This window comes from Athene noctua, chromosome 1, assembly GCF_965140245.1.
Source record: "Athene noctua chromosome 1, bAthNoc1.hap1.1, whole genome shotgun sequence".
Lineage (NCBI taxonomy): Eukaryota > Metazoa > Chordata > Aves > Strigiformes > Strigidae > Athene > Athene noctua.
The window spans coordinates 7,551,704-7,573,524 of NC_134037.1; the positions used below are offsets into that span (position 1 = coordinate 7,551,704).

The 21,821-nt window shown below is 43.0% G+C and overlaps 1 protein-coding gene across 6 annotated transcripts in view; it reads left to right on the forward strand.

The window, feature by feature from the left end:
* RUNX2 (RUNX family transcription factor 2) overlaps positions 1-21,821 on the forward strand; it is a 222,619-nt gene that overhangs the window by 108,913 nt on the left and 91,885 nt on the right. For 3 of the 6 annotated variants that reach the window (XM_074895496.1, XM_074895495.1, XM_074895497.1), the window contains 2 exons: positions 7,650-7,823; positions 17,557-17,718. In XM_074895496.1, the coding sequence (XP_074751597.1) occupies positions 7,650-7,823; positions 17,557-17,718 (336 nt within the window). The remainder of the gene's footprint in view (positions 1-7,649; positions 7,824-17,556; positions 17,719-21,821) is intronic. The other 3 variants (XM_074895498.1, XM_074895499.1, XM_074895500.1) reach the window with 1 other exon arrangement.

The following is a 21,821-nucleotide window of genomic DNA, read 5'->3' on the forward strand; positions in this document are numbered from 1 at the left end:
ATCCAGGTCAGAATTTAAAAACTTTTCGAAAAGAAAGAGAAAAAAAAAAAAAAAAAAACAACAAAAAAACCACACTACAGCAAGGGGAGATTTTGCTCATTTACTGGTGAGCTGAGGCTGTACCACAGCAGGAGGGCAGAGCAGAGGGCAGCATGGATCTTGCAACTCTGGGATGAGTTGAAGGGTGGAGGGAACCAGTGCAAAAGCAATCATGCTTGAGCCCCTTCGTGCTCTGCTTGTCCTTTTTCTCAAAGCACTGTTTTGGTTTCATTCCTTAAATCTTCTGGTTTTGCTGCTTTGACACGACTTTCCCTGTGCAGACTTCCTGGCCAGCTCAGCTGCTGCCACATGCCCCCCGTCAGTCCCTTGCCACCCAGAGGAGCAGCATGGAACGCTGCTCCGAGCAGGCATTTTTCACCTCTCTACCTAGAGAAATTGTGGGAGCAAGAAGCTCCTTTGCAGCTGTTGGAGTTTGCTAAAAAGCCTTGACCTCTGGGTCTGTCTTTCAGCTGGATGCATGCTTTTCACAGAGCCCAGCTGAATTTTAGAAGTAGATAGCACTTTGTATCCCCAAAGGCTTTGCAATGGTTGCGTTAGAGTCGTTCCCATGGGCACGAAGGGACACACCCATGGGGTCATTTCCCCCATTCCTCCTGCCCCTTCCTCCCTTTGACCTGCTGGAAGCTCTGACTGCCCTGTGCTGGGCGGGCTGTCTGTCAGATGAGCTGAGTCGACATTTGCTTTTGCTCCCAGTACATCAGTGGGGAGATCACCATCAACACCAGAGAGCTTCAAACCTTACCCTGCCTCTGCTCACTCCGTGTTGGAGCCACAGCTCCGGGAAGACAGTAGCATAACTGGTTCCCCCGGGAGGTGGATCTGGCCCTTCTGGAGCCAAACCAGTCGTCCGCAGACCTTCGGAGAGCAGGGGTCAGGGAGGAGTTGCTCAGTGGCACTTTGGCAATGGGCCACGTTAGATCTGCGTATAGGAACTGAGCCCATCCACAGCATATGTTCCTCTGTCTTTATTTATTTCTAGTTCTCTGCAGTAGTTTTAGGTACAGAGCTTACCTGCTTTGGGTAAAAAATATGTCTTTTTTAAGAACAAAAAGAGACAGGGTCTTGTTTGCTGCCTGCGTCTGAGTGGCTCCTGTTGACACTAATAGGGCTCTGTGTACAGTCGGGAGAATAAGCTCTCCAGTCTAATGCAAACTGGTGCCCTCAGCTATTTAAAAAAACAAACTTTTTTTTTTTTTTTTTTTCTCCATTGAGTGAATTAACTGCAGTTACTGCACCTATGTAGCTCCTTGTTTTATGAACTATAAGAACCTTTCCTATGCACAGCCTATGGCCTAATTATGTAATTATGTCTCTTGGGTGGATTATATTTTTCTTCTCATAATTGTGTCTTTACCCAAGAGACTGGAAGGGTTCCAAGCTTTCCCCTTTCCTGGGTAAAAATTGTTTGGCTCTTTTCTGTTTTGGGGTTTTTGTCATGAACTTTGGGTTGGGTGCGTTTGGTAGGACTGGGAATGGGAAGCCAGCCTGAGGATGACAGTTTGTCACAAGACAAGGGACACAAGAAGAACTCTTGTGACTTGCTTCAGAGACTTTTTCCTTTCAAAGAGCTGACATACATCTTCTAGGCTTTTGCTGATTTATAGTTCTCTTATTTTTACCTCCAGTGCATAGATTGACACTGCTTTGGAGTGACATCTTGCTGCAATAATGTATTTTCTGAAATTTGTAACAGAACAATGAATATTTTTGCTTCGTGCTGAATGCTCAGCATTATTCAGTCCCTGCACAACAGCTGTTAAGCCTTAGGCTCAGGTCTCAACTCCTTTACCGTGGCATAAACGTGGCTCCCTTGACTTCAGCTTTACAAGCCTGTAGCTGAATTCACAGTCAAGCCTGTATCAGTATCTTCCAGTTACACCTGATCCATAGGATCAAATGGGATGAAATGCAGGAAGATACCCAAAGAGGATTTAAGGAAAATGTGTGATGAAATTCAGAGAAATGTAAGCTGAGTTTTTTTTGTGGTGTGAAATTGTCTTCTACCATATGTACAGAGAAGTATGTCATTAGTGTGCTAGTGTTAGAGACATAATCAGAGTGCTGGTCTCAAAGAAGTACAATGTTAGTAGGAAAAAATGTGCCCATTTTTTACCTTTTTAAAGCACTTCACCTTTGGAGAACAGTGGGAATAATCAAAACTTGGGTTCTTGGTCTCTGTTGTGCTTCTCTTGAAGTCAGGGAAAGCTTGGAGTGTACAGGCTATAAATTCATGGCTTGTAAATTAGGTTATTCTTCCTTCTGCCACCCCTTAGCCTGAAGGAAAGGCCCTTTTCTATTAAAGTTTTCTTCTTTTTCACTCTCAGCACTGTACCCAAAGCCATAGAAAGCCTCAGTTACTGGCCCTGGAGTTCAAAGAATTTTTATTTTGTTTGCCCTTTCCAGCCATAATCACTTCATGGAGTGACTTTCCAAACTTCACTAGTTGATGCTGAGCACACTCATGACATATAGCAAACAGAAACCATGGTGGTATTTCACGTTTGGTCATCACCCTCCATTCTGCTTGGGATGTCCCAGCAAATGTGTCCCCTGCAGGTGAGAGCCCAGGTTCTTACTTTTATGACCTTTCTGTCTTCCCTTGGCTCTTTTATGGAGACACCTGACTCCCACGATACTTGTTGTTAAGGCAAAAGCAAAAAAGCTAGAACTGGGCGATGACTGAAAATAGCTAACCCACTTGAGAGTGATAAAAGCATCTGTTGAAAATCTGGTAACCAGATCTCCTTGGTACCAGAAAAAAAACCACACAGACAAAAAAACTGGTGGGTGGTGTACACGGTACAAAGAAAGGGAGTCCCTGAGTGTCAGCATCTGGTGAGGCCACGTGTAGCATAATCTGATTAGTTTTCAGTTCCACACCCACAAGCTGAAAGATAAAAACACACACTCCTCCTCCCCGAGGAGGTAAAAATCTTCAAGCATCAACACCACATTTACATTCTGCAAGTCAGCCTCTTCCATGGCCCAATTTACATCTTGACTTCTCCAGCAGAGCAGTGGAAGTTCAGTGATGAGAGACGAGCTCACGTCCCTTTCCAGTTACCACATCCAGCAGACTCAAGATTGCCTTGCTTTGATCTGGGAGACATTCCTTCGTTCAGTTTAAACTGAAATGATTAAGCTGGAGATGAAGCCTCCTCACATCTTCTGCCATGCCTGGGATGTGATAATTGAATGTTAGCTTCTGCGGGCCACTTTAACATGTTCTGAGGCCATCCCGGACTGGCGAGCTGAAGCAGCAGTGCAGGCACTGGCTGGCTGGCTGCAGTTTGCACTGACTTTGTTGCACTCTCTCAGTACTATTTTCTGGTTTGGTTCATGTAAAATGGCCAAAATTGGTACTGGGGTGGATTAGTGGCAATGCTTTCTGTCTCCAGAAACTAATACTCAGGTTGGTGTTTGGCTTGAAATAGCTGAGTAGTGGGGAAAGACCAGAATATTGCTCATTATTTTTGAGCGAATAATGGATTTATAATATCTAACATGTTTTGTACTGTGACAACAGACAAATCAGAACAGCTTGTGTAGCTTTTGTCTACTATCTCTCAATTTTTCTCGACTCTTTCCCATCTCCTTGCCTGTGACCTGATCTGTTCCAATGGCTGCTGGGTCCCACCCTCATTCAGTAACTCATGGGACAGCCTCAATCTTTTTGACTGCATTTTGTGTCCAAGACTGCCTGTGTCCATAACCATTTTGTTCCCCTCCAAGCCCAATCCATTCCACAAAATCATCTTTGTAACAGAGCAACTGGCACTAAATGCAGTGTTGCAGGCATTGGGATAGCTGCAACATTATTTTATTCTGTTCTTGATGTAGCTTTTATATTGCTTTTTAATGTGCTCACTGCTGCAGCAGATCACAGATTCTCCCCGAGCTATCCACACTTGCTACCCTAATCTTTTTTCCTGAAATAAAATTACACCTCATGACTGAGACCAAGGAATACAGCTTTTCTTAGCGTACTCCCCTGGGATCAGGAATTTCTCTGTCAACAGACACATATATCAATGAGAGATGAAAAGCAGCTTGTGGAATGAGTTTTAAACATGTATCACATATTTCATTGCTGCTGCTTATGTGCTACTCAGAAGGCCTTTTTAGAGTGTTTTCAGCCCATACCTCATGGTTCCTCTGTACTTAATAGGATTTTTTATTTTTTTTTATCTGCACAGGAATCAGGGCAAAAAGATTTATTTAAGTTGCCTACACTGCTTTGTGAGCACCTCTTGAATATGAAGTTTTTGTTGAGTTTTGTGCTTATTTTCAACGTGAGCACGTCTTAGCTTTTATCAAAGCATAGTAACCCATAACATGTGAAGCTGTAATGTCATCTCATCTCGCTGGGACGTTTCACTGGGGGAGTGTGGCTCCTTCTGTGCATCTCTTTGTCACAACATGACTCCGTGTTACAACCCTAAATTTTAAATGTCCAGAAGGGGAATGCAGGGAAATGCAAGTCTGTGTTTGGCCCCTTGCTGGTTTCTGGGGACTTGCAGTTCCATTGATGCCTGGGGTCTTCCAGATGTGCATATAGGTCTCTTTACCCGACTTTTTTTTTCTTTTTTTTTTTTTTTTTTTTGGGGGGGGGGGGAGATGGCAACACCCAAAACCAACATCTCTAGATCATTTCAATTCAACCAGATGTGGGAATCTTTTTTCTCTTTTTTTTTTTTTTTTCTCACCTCCTTTTTTGTCATTTTTTTTCTTCTTTACCCCCCACCCTGCCTACACTAAAATGCACTGCTATCCTGCTGAATTTTGCCCTCATGTGACAGACCTACTTCATTATAATAATAATAATAATACACATAATGAAATCTAAATGCTTTTCCAGCAAAGCTATGCATGGGCAAACAGCATGATGAAAACACAGGTGGGGGTTACCAGGCACTGGTTGGTGCAGGAGTGGTGACCTATATAGCAAGTGTTCGTTGAGTTATCTGAAGACAGTTAAAATAGCTTGTGCACTGGTTTGTTAGTGATTCTTTAGCAAAAAAAGGGCACTGTATGAACAGAGGATAGGATTTTTCTACGAAAATTAAAAATAAAATTCACTTTGGGAATGGACTCATTCCCAGATAAAGTCAGCCCTCGTGTGTGAGGCCAAAGATAGGCTAATCATGTTTGTCTTATTTTGAGCCCTCTTGAATTTCCTGAAATGTGATTAGGAATGAGTAGAAGACAAAAGAGGAGGGGAAGGAGATGCCTTTAAAAAACAGAGTGGAAAATATAACTGGCAAAGGGAAAAGAAAATACATAAAAATTGTGGAGGAAAAGAAGATGGCGAAGGAAAAATCCCAAAAGAATACTGACTGTGTCTGTGTGTGAAAGCCATTTCTTCAGAATTTAAAAGCATCCAGCTTGTAAATTAATTTATAATTTAAATTGATTGAAAAGATAATGCTAAAGACTATCAGGTTAGATGTTATCCTGCTAATCAAGCTGCCATTATGGAGTTGTTACAAGTCCCCCAAAAATTGCTCCCCCTTTAAAGTGATTGATATCTCCTGGAGAGAGGAGTAGCCACCTATGTCAGCTCTAACACAGAGCTGCACCTTTTCCTTAAGGAGAAAGCTCTCGCCTCCCCCATGCTTTTAGTCTGAGTCATCCTGGTAGAGAAAAATCATACTTCAAAGTACAAAATAATGGTTCAACTAATTAATTTTTTTTAAATTGCAGAGAAGTTTTCTCCAAAATTAAATTCATCCAGTTTCTTCTCATCTCCCAAACTGAATCCCACAGTTCTCTATCTAGAACCATGATTTCTCTAAATCTAGATTGGATTTAGCTGCCTAGGACTGACATCACTTTGCCTACATGTCATGTAGGAACCTGGTCTCAGTTAGATGATGTGAATACATGCCCTTCTGTACTGTGGTGAGAGGTACCATTAAAAGGCATTTTTTCTAAGAGTGGTAGTCTGATAGTTCAATCTCAAGATTCAGTGGCCTCATTTATGTTTTTAAAATAAATTAACCAGTGCCAGAATTGGTTCTGTGGCCCTGAGACCAATGGGACACAGTCTGACCGTGTCTGCAAAGCTGAACTCCGATAGCCTCCAGACAGGTGGCTGTGTTCACACTGGTGATGGAGAACGTGGATTATCTCAGGCCACTGGGGATCATCTGCAAGGGTGCAAGCCCAAACCCCAGCAGAGACCCTTCTTATTGTTAAAACCATAAAAATACCCTACTCAGGTATTGCTTGTGCCTGTGCCCTGGCACTGCTTACAGGGGTGGAGGCAGACGTGGTTCTGGGTTGCAGTCAGGGGGTCTGGGTGCCCATTTCAGCTCTGTCAGAGGCTTTTTGTGTGAGCTTGGTTCGTAACTTAGGGTAAGATTAATTCCTTTTAATGTTGACTAATGGTGAGGGTGTCTAATTAAACTAGTCATGTGTGCTCCCTCTCTGATCAGAGAAGGAAGAGAAAGCAAATTCAGAAGGTGAATCATCCTGTTTTAAGACTGGTGTCAGAGACAAATGAGATGAATTGCCCTCTGGAAGTAGCTATTTCTTTCCATTAACTGTAGAGGAAGTCTACATTAGAAGAGTTTAGACTATATGCCTGATTTATGAATGGCTAAAGTTAAATTAAGTTAGAGACCTTAATCTCTATGCATGCCTGTTTCTCCATATGTTGGATGATAGAAATAGCACCTTCTGTGCCTCACATTCAAAGGCACCATTGGGCGAGGAGCATCCTATAACTGCTTCGGATAGAAATTAAGCCTAGGAACAGAAATAAAACAATTAGAGAAGTAAAGCCTTTACTCCTGAAACATTTCAATAGCGATATGAGCAGTACCACTTGGGGCATGCTGTTGCTTTTGCCATTTTTTCCATTTACATTTCAACAACCGAGCACCCATAAATGAGTGTTCCTAATGTGGCCATATGGCACGAGGGCAGTGGAGGGGAGGAGGAGCCCTGAGGAAGACTGACCATGCAAGGGAGCATATGATCCAGTCTGGGCCAGAAGCTTTGAAGGTTTTCCTTGCGATACTGCTCTCCTCAAATGACAGTGACTATTTACTTTTTGGAGAATCTCCCAGAGGAATGAAAGCTAATGACTAACTGTGACAGAGTTAAACTAAAAAGTAAGGGGAGAAGAAAAGCTTTCATTTTCTTAGGAAAAATCCCCAACATATAAGCCAGGCATGGAATAATTGTCCCACTTGATAACTTGTACTTACATATGAGGCTTACTTTTGGAAGAGAAAGTTTGTCCCTTTAACTACCTAGTGAAGTTAAAGCAGAAAGAAAAAAACAAAAAAAGACAAAAAAGACCTTGTGTGGGTGTCCTCATAAGTGCTTATTTTGATCCAAATTGCAGCATATTACACATCCATATGGGGACAGCTGTGCTTGATAAGGCTTTCACCAGAACAACCACGTCCAAAACACAGATCCCCCCACCGATGTCACTGTGTTGTCGGGGGTAACTGAGATACCTATAAGTCCGTTAACTCTAATAACAGGTCCTTAGAGGTCATTTTGGGGTTTTTTGGGTGTGTTAAATTACTAAATCTTGTTATTAACGCTTTTATTTTATGATTTGCTGTTTCCAGGGCACAGACAGAAGCTTGATGACTCTAAACCTAGTTTGTTCTCTGAACGCCTCAGTGATTTAGGGCGCATTCCTCATCCCAGTATGAGAGTAGGGGTCCCGACCCAGAGCCCACGGCCCTCTCTGAACTCTGCACCAAGTCCTTTTAATCCACAAGGACAGAGTCAGATTACAGGTAAGAGACAGAACCATAGGTTTGACTTGCACAGGCAACAGTAGTAATTGCTTATGGATATTTGTGTCTCAACTGCAGTAAAAGAGGCTGTTACAGAGTGAGAGATGTGTTCCAAGCAAAGCTAGGTGTGAAGTGGATTTTTCTGTAGCATTTGAAGCTGAAAATGTCTTTCTTTTTTAAAATATCTTTTTTGCCATAAACCCAAAATGATCCAAAATAGTCAATATATGTGAACTGAGCAGGAATCTGGTGAAATTCTAACTGACACGTTGCTCTGCCTTCTGTGTGTGCGATAGTCCATATTAGCGTATAAGAGAATGAACATTTTTATTCAGAGTTTTTATTTTGCACTTGTATTGAGGGAAGCGGCCAGCATTTAATGGTCTTTCTATCGGAATGACAATACAATCTTCTCATGTGGCAGTTTCTTTCTAGCACCAGTGCTGACCACTGTTACAATAAACAAACTGGGTTATGGAGAAATCTCTGAAGGTTGTATGCAACATTTATGATTGCATGCTGAGAGACAGATTTCATTGCACTGAGAGAAATCATAAAGTACCATGTGTCACAGATTATAAGACTGAAATAAGATGTTTAACTGCAGCTATGCCAGAAGTTTGTGACAAAACTGTGAAGCCTACAAAATAAACTGATTCTGTCATTTATCTACATTCAGAGCTGGTTAAATTTTTCAAAAGAGTTTCAAAACAACCTCTGCCTAATTTTGGCCATTTCTACACTCAGAATTTGTGCTGACATATTTGTGTCTGTCCAGCATGTGAAGAGGTGTTGCTCCTGACCAATTCACTTGCTAGAACTGTTGGAGAACTTCAGCTAGATGCAAGTCTGTCAGCAAAACTCTTGGTTCAATTTACTAGACCGATTTAAAACTCAGTTTTGCTGCTATAGTTGCATCTACACCAGGAGTCCTTTGCCAATGTTGTGTACCAGTATTCCTTTACTGGTAGAGCACTCCTAGTATAGACATAGTCTTTGAGTCAACCTAGGAAGATTTCTGGTTTCATGTTTCAAGTGGTTTTGACATGATACCAGCTGAAACTTAGCGGTTTTAACAAAGTGTTGTGGCTTTCTTCTTCTTTCTTTTTCTTCTTTTTTTAAGTTCAACTGGTTTATTAATTTGCAGTAGGAAAGAGAAGTAAGTGGGTTAATTTGAACCCAAAGCTCTCAGAGAATTGAAACAAAAAAATTGTTCCCATGAGCTGTGGCAAAGTTCTCCCAGATCTAGAAGTCTAGCTTTAACTAGTGTAAAATGCTTATAATACATTAAATATGTTGATAGTACCCATTACACGGTAGCTGCTGCCCACCAGCTTCCCAGAGCAGGTTTTTTGGCCAGGCTTAGTGTTTTGTTCATTGGACATATGAAGTCAGGGCTCTCTTGTGTATCATTTTCTGGGTAAAAACTGCCAAACAAAAGCCCAATATTTTTTCTAACCTATTGTCTTCTATCTGAAGGTGTTTGGAGACATAGTTCCCAAGAAAGCAAGGGGAAAATATGGAGCTATAATCGGCTTTTTTCCTTCTTCCTTGTGCCTCCATAGTTTACCTATTGTGCAACACTATATCTAGGAACGAAGGATGGTGAAATTCTTCCTGACCCCATCTGGTCATCAGCTTATGCCCTGAAGCACGAGAACTGAGATCCCCTTGTAATTTTCTTCCTAGCTACGTGTAACCTCATATGCTGCTCTCATTCACATAAATGCCTCCTGTAGAAAATGTTCTGCTGGGTTTGATTAATAGAGTACTTCTCTGCCTCGTTATGAATCAGCAGTAGCATTTACAGATCTGGGAGGTGAAAACTGCAGATGAGCTTTAAATAAGCCTGACTGGAAACAAAGCTGTGTGGCATTCGCTGTCTTCTCTGCAAATTTAAGAGTCAGCAGTTCAAAATTCCAGCTGAGACTTCATCGAGTCAGGGAAGATGCGGTGCTGGTAGGGCAGAGGGAGGTGAGCTGAACGGAGGAAGGCAGACTGACTTTCCCATCTATTGTAGATTATATGCTTTTCTTGCTGAATAAGCTCATGGTCATGGGATACTTTAGAATCCCAGATTGCTCTTATTTATCCCAAAACAGCGAGGACTCAGCTACTTATTAAAGTTTGCAGTGAGTAAGTGATCTGATGCAGTATTTGCCATGTTATTCCCCACCCTTGTCTCCTCCTCAATTTAGAAAAGGCAAACACCCAGCCCTCAAAGGCTACTCGTTAGCTCTCTGGTAGCCCTCTCATTTAATAAGGCGATTAGCGTGAGCGTGTTACATCGGTGCGAGCTCTGTGGATTGCGCTGCCTTCCCCACAAGGCTTTTTGCTGCTCTTCAGGACGTTGATTGTAATCTGCAAAGCTCTATGTGCTTTGATGTTCCACCAAAGCACTGGGATGCTTTTTGCGGACAGTCCCACTGAGTTCTTCTGGGATGAATGGCTGCTCGTTGGTACAAAAGCCGTGCCAACAAGAGACAAAGTTGATGCCGCAGATGAGGCACCTCTTTGATCAGGTGTTAGGTGACCATGGGAAATTGCTAAACGTCCGCCTGTTTGGTGTGGTAGTAGGGAGTGAGCTGGTTGGGCTGTCCATCCTCTCCAGTTTCCTTGTGGTGCGGTATTCAGTGGGAATACCACTGCCGCCTTAGCGTGGTCACTGGGCTGCTCTGGCTTGGGTATGTATTAAAAGGAGAATAGACCCTTGTCTGAAAAACAAGGAATTTTTTATTACCTTTAGTGGAATTAACAAAGCATTCCTTCAGAAATACCTTTGTTTCTCAATCTTTTTACCTAGTGATTTAGAGAAAATAATTAATTCCTAATAACTTTAACAGTAAATACTGGTTTCCTACAACAAAATCCGTATTATTGCTAGTAAGCACATAAACTGTTTTTGTTTCATTCCACTTGAGGTCTTGCATAGCTATTGCATGATTAAACAGAAATAATATTTAAAGCCTGGCTGGCCCACACCTGAGTCTGAAAGAACTCAGCACTTTGGGGTTCACTCTTATATTTCTTTTCTCTGTCTAGGTTGTGTTTATTTTCCTAGAGTATCAGAGTACAGGTTTTACAAATCATGGCACAGTCCTAAACCTACCACAGGACTAGGCTGTGGTAGTACAAGGCACAGAGTTGGCCTTATTCAACATGGCATTTTAACTAGGATTCTGCAAAAGCAACATCGAATGGTCATTAAAAAACAAATCGTCCAATAAGCAGATGCCTTTGCTGAGGCAATGCAGATTCAATTTGAACGCCGATTGCTGCCCGTAAATCAGGAATCCTGTCTGCTCACATTTGGATACTGATATATTTGCCTTTTTTATTTTGTTCCCTTTCCCTAACGGCACTCACACAACTTGCTCGTGTATCCGATTACACTCCCGTTCAGACACAGAGCTGTTGCATCAGTGTTTCAGTATGAAATGAGGAAAACTTGTTTTTCTGAAATGCAACTGGTGAGGATTAGCTTCTGTCAGCCAGGAAAAGCCACGGGCGTAGTGGCAGGAATGTGGTCGGCACGAGGACCCTGGCGGCTGGGCTGCAGGGACTGTGAAGTGGGAGTTAAGTGAGGTTTCATGCTCCATCACCACTGTGGCACCGTCTGATCTATAGGCAACCTGTAACTTTCATCACTGAAATAACAGAACTCAAAAGCAGGTCCTGTGAAATTTTTTTTTTTTTTTTTTTTCCTCTTCCCCTCCCCATGCACTTCAGGGATGTTACGCTTTCACTTCTCATCATTTTTAGGGTTGTAGGAAGGAGATGTAAAGGCTTCAGAACTGACTTACCTGGGAGTTAGTGATGGGGCCCATCTCCACTGGCAGGCAGGGACTGGTTTCGGGGACAGTGTAAACTGGGTCTGCTGGGAAGATCACGGGCAGAAAGCACCTTCAGCTCTCAGGAGGATGAGGATGGTGCCAGCTGGGCCCTCCTTAATTCCCCTGATAAGGATTCCCAGGCAGTGGGCTGGACGATGCCCTTTTGCAGAGTCAGGGAGAAGTCAGAAAGATGTGCTCATCACAGCACTGGCCTGGGCTCTGGATATGAAGCTGTGCAGCGTCTGCCTCAAAAGACAGGTGTCTGTTCTCGGAGACCATCAGCTGCAGGACAGGTTTGAAACAGAAACTGTGTACCCGTTACTAGACCAGCACTATGCAAGTGTCCTACCAGAGGTTGGCTGTGTTTTACCTGGGACCAGCAGCACTCTGAAGCACACACCAGCTTGTAGCTGATACACATCCATCTGAGAGTGCGTCAGACAGAGTACGTGATTGCCTGGAACAGATAATTTAGAAATAGCCCAAGTAATAGGCTTATAGGGTGAATTATGCCTTCAGCTCACTGTAACGTGGAATAGAAACTACAAAACCGAGCAGATGAGGTGGTGGAGTTGGGATTGCTGCTGCCATGAACACAAGGGTTGTTGCAGTCTGCTGTATTTTATGCAAATTGATTGCATCCTGCAGGCGACTGGCGAGTTGCCATTGTGAACCTCCATTTGGTAAACCTTGTGTCCCTCAAAGTATTCTTTTAACTTTATTTCCCCGCTCCTTTACAATTTAGTTGCCCTGCTAGCATGACTTGTTCAGTTAATTTATTTTTTTTTTTTTCTTTCAGAAATGTAACTCTTGCAGGGGGTGGGAGGAGAAATGGTTTTAGAGGTTCTTCGGGCCAAAATCTGGTCTCAATTATGCTTCTGTACATTGGGGTGTAACTCCATTGGATTTAACTTCATTGATTGAACTGGGTAATCCAGATCATGCCCTGGGCTTTTAAAGATGCCTAAGAAATAGTCAAAAAGAGAAGGAGGTTGCATTTTTGTTGTTGTTGTTGTTTTGCTGAGGGGGGTGGTATTATAACAATACTTGGGTTACTCATGCTGAAAGTCATCTTGGCTTTGTTAAGATCAGAAGTGAGGATATTTGCTTTAAGTGTTTGCCAAAGATAGCTTCGCACAGCTTGTTTTTCAGTATTGGTAGTAGCACTAGTACAACCATCATCAGCCAGTGCTAGAGCTGATAGCTGAATTTAAAATAAGAATGGTTTTGAAAAGTGCACACATGAATGTGACGTTTGGGGTGTTATAGATGGCAGCCAAGGAGCTGCGAGCCTGTGATCATGCTCTGATCATGTAACTCAGCATGGGAAATGGGAAACTGATTTTTTTTTCTATAGTAAATCTGTGTGCTTCATAATCCCGTGCCAAAGCAGTGGAAAAACTTGTTCTTCAGGGTTATTTATGGGTTTTTTCTTCTCTCCATTGACACTTTGGAACGTTACCACTCAAGGAGTAGGAGTCACATTGCTAGAGAGCCAATGTCATCGGTGGGAGAATGGGTCACTGAAGTTTATTTTCATTCTTTTTTTTTTTTTTTAATTTTATTTTATACAGTGCATCCAATCTTAGACTGATTTTTAAAACCACTTATTGTCCATTAAGCATCAAGGTCAATTGTCCATTGATGCAGTCAATCACAGACCACAAAGGTCAAGAGCCATGTATATCTCCCACTGACTGTGAATGTGGCAGTAAAATCTAGACACAGAATAATTTGCAATACTCAGTATTTCCTGCTTTGATGAGGTTTACCTGGCAGTGCAAACAGCACAGAGCTGTTTGTGCATTAGTTTAGACCTCGCCCCACTGTTTCAAACAAGCTGTGCCTAGGCTTTCTTAGCATACACACGATATGCCCTGTTGTGAACAAATATGCTGAAAGCCGCACTTTTCTTCACACCCACGCAGGCATAACAGAAATGTTTACAAAAGGAGGACTGCTCTCAGTAATCACTCCAAAATTTTCAAGTGCAAATGCCAACTCAAAGTGGCCCGCTGCCTCCTTTGCTGTTGTTGAATGCTCTGCTAGCCCTTCCCAATGGTTGCCATACAGGATGATGGCGGATTTTCTCCCAAGCTGTTTGCTGTATTTTTATATTAGCATTTTCCCTTGTTTTGGAGGGATTTCTGTCGGGTGGAATCCACATTTCCTCTTCGTCAGAGCTCTAAGGTTTCACATCTGTTCTGGGATTTTTGCGATCGGGAAGAGGTGCTGTGCCTGCAGAGCACATGGTGCTTTGGGTGACAGTGCGAAGCTCCTGGCCCACAGGTACCTGGCAGGCACACGTGAGCCCACCAGTCGAGCAAATGGGGAAGCTGGTCTCTGGTTTAGGAGGCCAAGGAAGACCTCTCTCAAATCTGCTTGTAGCTTCTTCCCCACTGGTATATGCTAAATAGTCACTCCATCCATTCTATGCCCGAGCGAGGAGGAGGTGACCCTCCTAAGGACATCACTGTGTTTCCCTCAGAAGTGTCTGTGTGGGTCTGCCCTGGAAGTACTGTTCTGGCAGCTGACACCTCTCCATGGTGCCCCCAGCACCTTCCTTCCCCGCGGAGGTTTGGCTAGGTGGCAGGTAGGACCAGAAGAGATGGGCTGCCTCGGCCTCAGCGGCCAAAGTCTCTGCTGCAGCAGCATTGCAAGGAACATCTGCAGGTGGGACCAAAGGGTGCCACATGAGACCCAGTGGCATGTCCACCTTCAAGGACTAGATGGGGCAGCTTTGGACCCTGCCTCCCAACATTTTACTCTGGGGACTGGGCAGTGCCGCTGAGCAGTGATGTTTATCCTGTGGGCCAGCAGATGACCTTTGACTTGGCAAGATGAGGACATTTTGCTGCTCTCTCTTCTCATGTCCATGCAAACCTTGGCGGCTGTCAGTCAGCAGAGGCTGATTTTAGGGCATTTACTCTAGGATTTGGTGAAACTTGTATCTTCACTTTCTGGTTTCCTAATGGGCTAAAGATAACTCCTGAAGCCAGTCAGCCCCATGGCAAAATTCCCCACCCTGCCTGGACCATGACCTCAGCCATGCCTCGGTGTGGAGGAATCAATAACCCTCCAGCCTGGGGTATTGTGACCTCCTGATGTCACAGAATCACAGAATCGTCTAGGTTGGAAAAGACCTTGAAGATCATCCAGTCCAACCATGTCACTGAGCTCTGATTTATCATCTGATGTTCGACTTGGTTGATGATTTTCCTCTTTATTATTTCCTATTCCCTAGGAAGACATGATCTCATTTCCCTGGAGCTAAGCTGCTTGAATTCTAGTTTCAGAGGAGCTGAAGTTTGCACCTGAGTATCTGGGTTATAGGCTTCCAGCCAAGATAAGCACCCCATTTTGGGAGTGAGGTACTCAGAGAGTGCCTCCACCTTAAAGAAATGACCAACTAAATATGAAATATATCATTGCTGCCCTTAAATTTAGGTAGAAATTGCATCAAACTGACGTTGGGTGAGTTATCAGAAATCCACTTCAGGGCCAGAAGCAGTTAAGTCCCAGCACAATGTCTTCACTAATACTCCATCCCCTTTTTTCTCTTTCTTTCTCTAAAATACTTCACAGTTTAAAATCTCACAGTATTGCATTCATGGAGAGCTGAAATCAATATATATATATATATATATATATATATATATATATATATAAGAAATGTGGTATTGTGGCTTTGAGGTTGGAATGAGCTATAGAAGCTATGTATAAATTTAAGCTAGATGTTTTAAGAATACATCATACGGTTTTGGGTCAATTGATGGTCCATCCAGCCCCATATTCTGCCTCTGACAGAGCAGTATGAGATACTGTTTTGAAAGACCACATGAGCCCTTGAAAGACCACTTTTTGCCATTCATCCTTATTGTGTCCACCCAGGCATTCACAGTTGTTGGATTAAGGATGTTAGGTGTAAAATCAAGTCTAGCGTGGGTGTTCAAAGTGATGAGGGTGCCAGAGATGCTCAAGATCTTCTCATTCCATGAGGATTGCACTACCAGAAGTGCATGAACCTCCAGAAGGCAGCTCTTTTCCTGAGGTTTTCACCATCTTAGACCAAAGTCCTGTAAAAACATCCTTTGCCGTACTTTTTTTTTTTTTTTAGCCTTTACCTGCTGTATAATTTCCTTCCAGCATTGGAGCTGACCTAAACCCCAAACTTTAAGGGACTCTGTTTTGGATTCGAAAGCAGAGATTGAAAAGCTCTTGGAGTTTGAAGGAGCTTGTATTTGAGATTGTGCTCCTGACACATCATTAATTTTAAGATTGTTTTCCCAGCAAGCCTAGGCTTTCCGTTCCCAGTTGAAGATCATTTACCATTGACTGCATGGTGAATTATAGTAGTGGAATGAGGCAGAGAAATATGTCGATATCAGATATAACAACGAGCAGTCAGTCATATTTGAACCTGTGCCAATCTATACAACCTTAGCCTTGAAACTGTTAAAACAAAGACGTTCATTACATTTAATGATCAAGTGTCTTTTGGATTTCTGACGAGTTTATGTTAACCATTTATATTACTCAGCTCTAGTATAAATGGCAAACTCCAGGAAAATCCTTCTAAAATTAAATTGGAAAGTTGGGGGGGGGTTTATATATCTATATAGTTAGTTTGCTTCAAGGAAGTATCTGCTTTCCAGACATCTCTTCAAACAAATCATGTCTGAACAGAAAAAATAAACAAGGAATAACAGAAACTACAAGGTTTTGCTGTGTGGCAGAGAAGGGAAAGGACTTAAAAAAAGAAAAAAAGAAGATGAATTTCCTGAAAAAGTGCCTTTGCTTATGCCATGTGGCTATCACATTGCTGTCTACAAAGTCGGGCTTTAGTGCAGTGCTCTAATATAGCAGGTCCTCCAAACTGAGTGGACCTGATGTGCTTCACTGAAAATATTGGGGAGGATTTGGAGGGATGTGCTACAGTTTCTATGAGCCAGGTCAGAGATAGTTTTCTGTTTATTGTGCAATGCCCAAAACAAACTTCGGGGTCTAAAGTGCTTTGTTTTTATCCATGTAAAGAAATAAAAATAATTATTTATGAAATATTCAGTGGTATCTTTATCACCAGATATTAACTGAGAGCAAACAGTTTATAAATCCAAACACCAGTAAGTAAAACTAGGTCTCCCTCTCTCTCACTTGGTGCAATCCACCAGTGCTTCAGCAAAAAATAAGCTGTATTTATCCTTAAAGTAATTTCCTCCATAGTGAGCTGTAGCAAGTACATTAAAAGGCATCCTTAGCTTCTGATAGTTATCCCAAACCATTTGGTTTCATATTGTTGTAACTGAGGTGACTGTAGGTAGTTGGGCCAGCATCCAAATGTGACGGATGCTGATCCGTCCAATTTTTGGACGGATGCTGATAAGATTAATGACATTTTCCTTCTTGGATAGTATTTTCAGCAATGAAAACACTACTGTATAATGTTTGAACTGTGTAACAACTTGACAGACGTGCCAAGCGTTGACTGTAGAGTCTCCCCACCTCTGAAGTCCACTTCCTAAGCTCAGATCTGGGTCTAGCACTTGCTGTCTGCTTATCTGTCTGAATCTTCAAGGACTGACGAGTCTTGTTATAACACCCTGTTAGACCTGAACAAGAGACTCCAGGAATCTGCAGCACAGCTGCTAGATCTTTTAAAACTCTGCTCATTGCTCCATTCATTTCCCCCAAAAAATTGTTATGGGGAGGGAAAAGCACAGAGTGAGGCTTGAAGGGGTTGAGTCCTAGAGGAGCAGGTTGTGTTTCATTATATTCTCATTCCTTATAGCACTGATGTGTGTATGTTCAGTAATCCCACCTCTTTCAGTTAGGCTGTAGACATCCTAAAATTTTTCTTCCTTTCTTAATAATTTTCTTTTTGTTTGCTTGTTTTTTCCTAGACCCCAGGCAGGCGCAGTCATCCCCGCCATGGTCCTATGATCAGTCTTACCCATCCTACTTGAGCCAGATGACTTCACCGTCCATTCACTCCACAACTCCCCTGTCCTCCACTCGAGGCACAGGACTTCCAGCCATTACTGATGTGCCCAGACGCCTCTCAGGTAAAGACTGTGTTTTGCCTAAAACAATTATGCAGATAGGAACAGGACTGGCAGAGGCTGCCTGCCTGGCCTCAGACAAACCTTAAGAAGAGCAAAGCTTCGTCAGTGATAACAGGGTTACTGCATGGCGGGCGGGTGTCAAAGTCCCTTCTTTTTCAAAGTGGAAGAGCTGCTGTGTTGCTCTGAGCATATAGCATTTGAATGTCTCTAGGTTTATTTCAGATCAGACTATTTTAAAATTGTGAACTTGATTCTGTGAACAAATTCTCTTTTTTTTTACCCCTTACGAGAGGATGTTTACTTGCGTGTTTTAAAGTAATTGTGATATTCTATATTTTTTGGTGCTTTACTTTTGTGGTGTGTGTGATGTTAGGCATCCTGACAGATAGATGCCTGTATTTCTCCAGTAGTTAAGGGTAAGGTTCATTCTCCCACATTTCAATCCAGTAGCTCAAAAAAGCCTATTTCCTTAGTTAATGTGTACTTAAGATGCCTATCAGAAACTAGCTGAGTCACTTTAGGGTAAAGATTGGACAAATTGTGCTTTGGAATGATGCAGGAGAGAGGAAATACATTTAGGAACATAGACAAGACAGCAGTGAGGAACTGAGACTTTTTTTTTATCAAACAAATGTACGTTTACATACCGTGCAATTAATCTCTAATGGTCTCAGTGATAAAACCATCTGTGTGAAGTAATCTGATTGCCCCAAAGTCAGATAGAGCCTGTCATGGCACACAGTCACCTTGTATATCTTGCCAAAAATGAGAAACCTCAGGGGAGGGAGGCTCAGTATTAAAACTCCAACCTTGCAAGTGTGGAAATATTAGCAGTGTATGCCAAAAAAGCATGTGTAATGTAAAGAAAGCCTTTATGATTCATTAATGAAAACCAAAGAATCAGTCTTATTACATCTATTTTTGCATGTTTGCAAGATATTATTATAATCTTGGATGCTGCTGCCATACACCTGTTTGACTCGCAGCCAGGTGAATTTCTTGCCGTCGTGTTTTCTCCTTCCACCAAGCTCACAGCGCTAGAAATGTTGATCACTCCACTGAGCTGCATCACTGACAAGCTGAACTTCAGCCAGCAGGCGTGTAGGATTTGATTAGCGTAGACTCCTTGATTTCTTTCATCTTGGAGGAGGGAAGCTTTGTTTCTCTAACAAACAGCTGCAAAAACCTCTGCAGTCCTAGTGCGCTCTGCCTTCTCAGAGATGCCAAACATCTCCATGTGGGCCGAGGGCTGGAGGGTGGTGGAGCAGGTTCCTGCGGGCTCCCTGTGCAACGCGCTGACTTGGTTCAAAAAACTCGATCGGCTTGCTGCTGAGGAAATGCTTTGTTTGGCCCGAAACAGGTTCCCTTTGAGTCAGAGCCTCCTGATGGTCTGTGTTGTCAAATGGGTTATTTTTGCAATTGTGCCCCCAGCAATACCTCCAGGAGAGGCCGGCTGGGACCACGGCAGCTGTACAGCCTCACACTTGCCCTGCAGCCCTTGCTTGTCTGTGTGTATTCAGACGTGAGTGCCTGGCATGTGGGCACAGGCAGAATGACTAGAAGACCTGGCTATGTACATTATGTGGCTGCGGATTGAACTTTTGTGCTGTACTCTATAGTTGGTCGCCTTCACGCTTCTTGCCCTCATCTTTTTGGGGGCTCAACCGACACCTCTGCAATGCTCTTACCTTTTTCATGCATGGGGATCTTGCTTCCAGTTAGATTCAAGGTTGAAAAAGGGGACTTTGATCTTCCACAAATGCCAGAGGTTGTCTGCAGTGTTTGCTGGTTTTCAGAAATGCAGAGCGGTGTTCCTGGCTGGTGGATGAGCTCTGATGCTCAGCCTTCAAGGAGGTGTGTTGGAGCCCCAGGTGCAAACCCTGCAGTTCTTCTCAAGGGTTTCTACCTGGCAGTGCCACAGGGAGGGAGGGCAGGATCCAACCCTTTTTGTGTATAAAGTAGAGGGGGAAATGCAAGTTTAAAGCTGCCCCTTAGAGCAACTGGTTTATGCCTTGCACACAGAGAATAGCGAATCTCCACTCACTTGATACATCTTTCAGAGGAGAACAGAGCTTTGATTGGGGAAAAAAATTAGTGGTAAAAAACGCTAAAAACTTTAGAAAATTTCAGGCATCTCCAGTGCATGAGGGAGAAAATAGGGTTTTACAAGGCCTTGAATAAAAACAAACTTTGCTTTCTGATACAGTGGCAGAAATCTTGATTATCAGGGCTGTTAAAAGTATACAAGGCAATTTTAATGAATGCCATATTTACTGCCTGTTACTTAACATCATGCAGGAGGAAAAATGGGTAAAACTTGCCCCTTAGGCCTTGGATGTCACAGCTACAGGCAGAGGACTTTCTACCTGCCACAATTTCACATCACCCAGCCTTTCCACAGGGCTCCATGGCTCTGCCTAGACAACTACTTAAATTGTGCTCGCCCAGACATTGAAAATATACTATCTAATAAAGCAGTGCATCCTTCAAAAGAGTGGTTCCTGGTGTATTATCAGTGGCAGCCCTCAAGAGCTATTTTTGATGGTACTCCCATGACCAGAAACACCTCTGTCCCATGGCCAAAACGGTGGTGTTCCTCCTCATCCTGGTATGGGTACATCTCTTGGTGATGAGGACGCCTGTGTTTCAATCCCAGATTAGGCTAAACATCAGAAGAGGTTTGGAGCTGTAGAACAGGAGGTGACAGGGGTCTGCCACAGCAGTTCATGCAGTTCTCTGTCCCATGGGAGAGGGGAAAAGGGCAGCGGGAGAGGGGAAGAGGACAGCAGGCTGCAACCCTGAGGAGTTATTCGGGCAGGCTGGTGTAATGTGGCTGAACTGGTCGTGTCAGTGTCTAAGACTGGTTTCTTTGCACAACTGAAATGTTTGCGTGCATGCTGCAGGCACGTGCAAATGAGTGCCCACGGCTGTCCGAGTATTCATGTTTCATTCTCCAAATAGGAATCGGTGCTATATTTGCAGTGTTGTACAACTAATTAATGATGTCGCACATATTTTGGCAGTATTTCGCAGCAATAGCTGAAAAGCAAAGCAAAAAAAAAGATTATCTGGCATCACTCATGCAACTTTTGAACCAATGATCTCTCTGGTGCATAAGTCTCATGTTCATATCAAGAATAAATAAAAAATAAGCTCATGAGGCCACACAATTCACTTACGTTATTGCACCAACTCAGTCATAAAAAGATCAGGATTCCCCATATTTTATTAAAATATCTGTCTGCTCAGACTTCCCCAGAAGACGGTGAAAGTTGGTGCCCTAGCAGATTAATATTCTTAATTAAATAATATTGTAGTGGAAACCATGGGAATATATGAACATGGTCATTTTAGAGAGAGTTTGCCTGAGGGATGTAGTCTTATTGCATGATTCATAGTGTCTTTGTGTCCTATGCATAACCAAAGTGCATGTGGGATGGAGAGCATGACTGTCTATTATGTAATTAATGTATATGATTCATATAAATACACATCACAGCCGTTTTACATAAAGCTTTGGGACTGATCCAGCAAGTCCTCAGTGTATGCAAGGTTCAGAGCAGGGAGTGCAGGTTGGGTTGTTCCTGCAGTCACAAGAGGGCTGCTCTGCAGCAGGTGAAGGAGGTACAGGTATAGACGTCCTCAGGGTAGACATCTATATCTGAGACAGTCACCCTCTGCTCCCTTTTGAGTCAATGGGGACAAACTGGCATTTGCAGGAGTTGACCAGTCTGCAGATGAGCTGTACTGGTCCCTGGTAGTGCCTTGGAAGAGCCTGTTTGTCTCCACGGGCTCTAAAGCGAGCCTAGATGAGTAGTTCAGGTACAGACAGGTCTGATCTGATAGTCTGCCTTGGGTGAGGTGATTTAAGAGATGATTTAACTGTCCCATAAACATATCCATATCACAGCCTTGTTACATTTCAGTCCTGCTTTAACCCTGCCATGGTCTGCCTCACTCTGACCTCTACGTGCTCTGTGATTGCAGAGTTTGAGCTTGAATTTAATCTTGTTGAGAACACTTGAGAAGGGAGGCGGGGAGACTTCTTTCTCTACACTTTTTCTCGACCTCCTCACCCTTCTGCCTAAAAGCTAGTCTCTTGC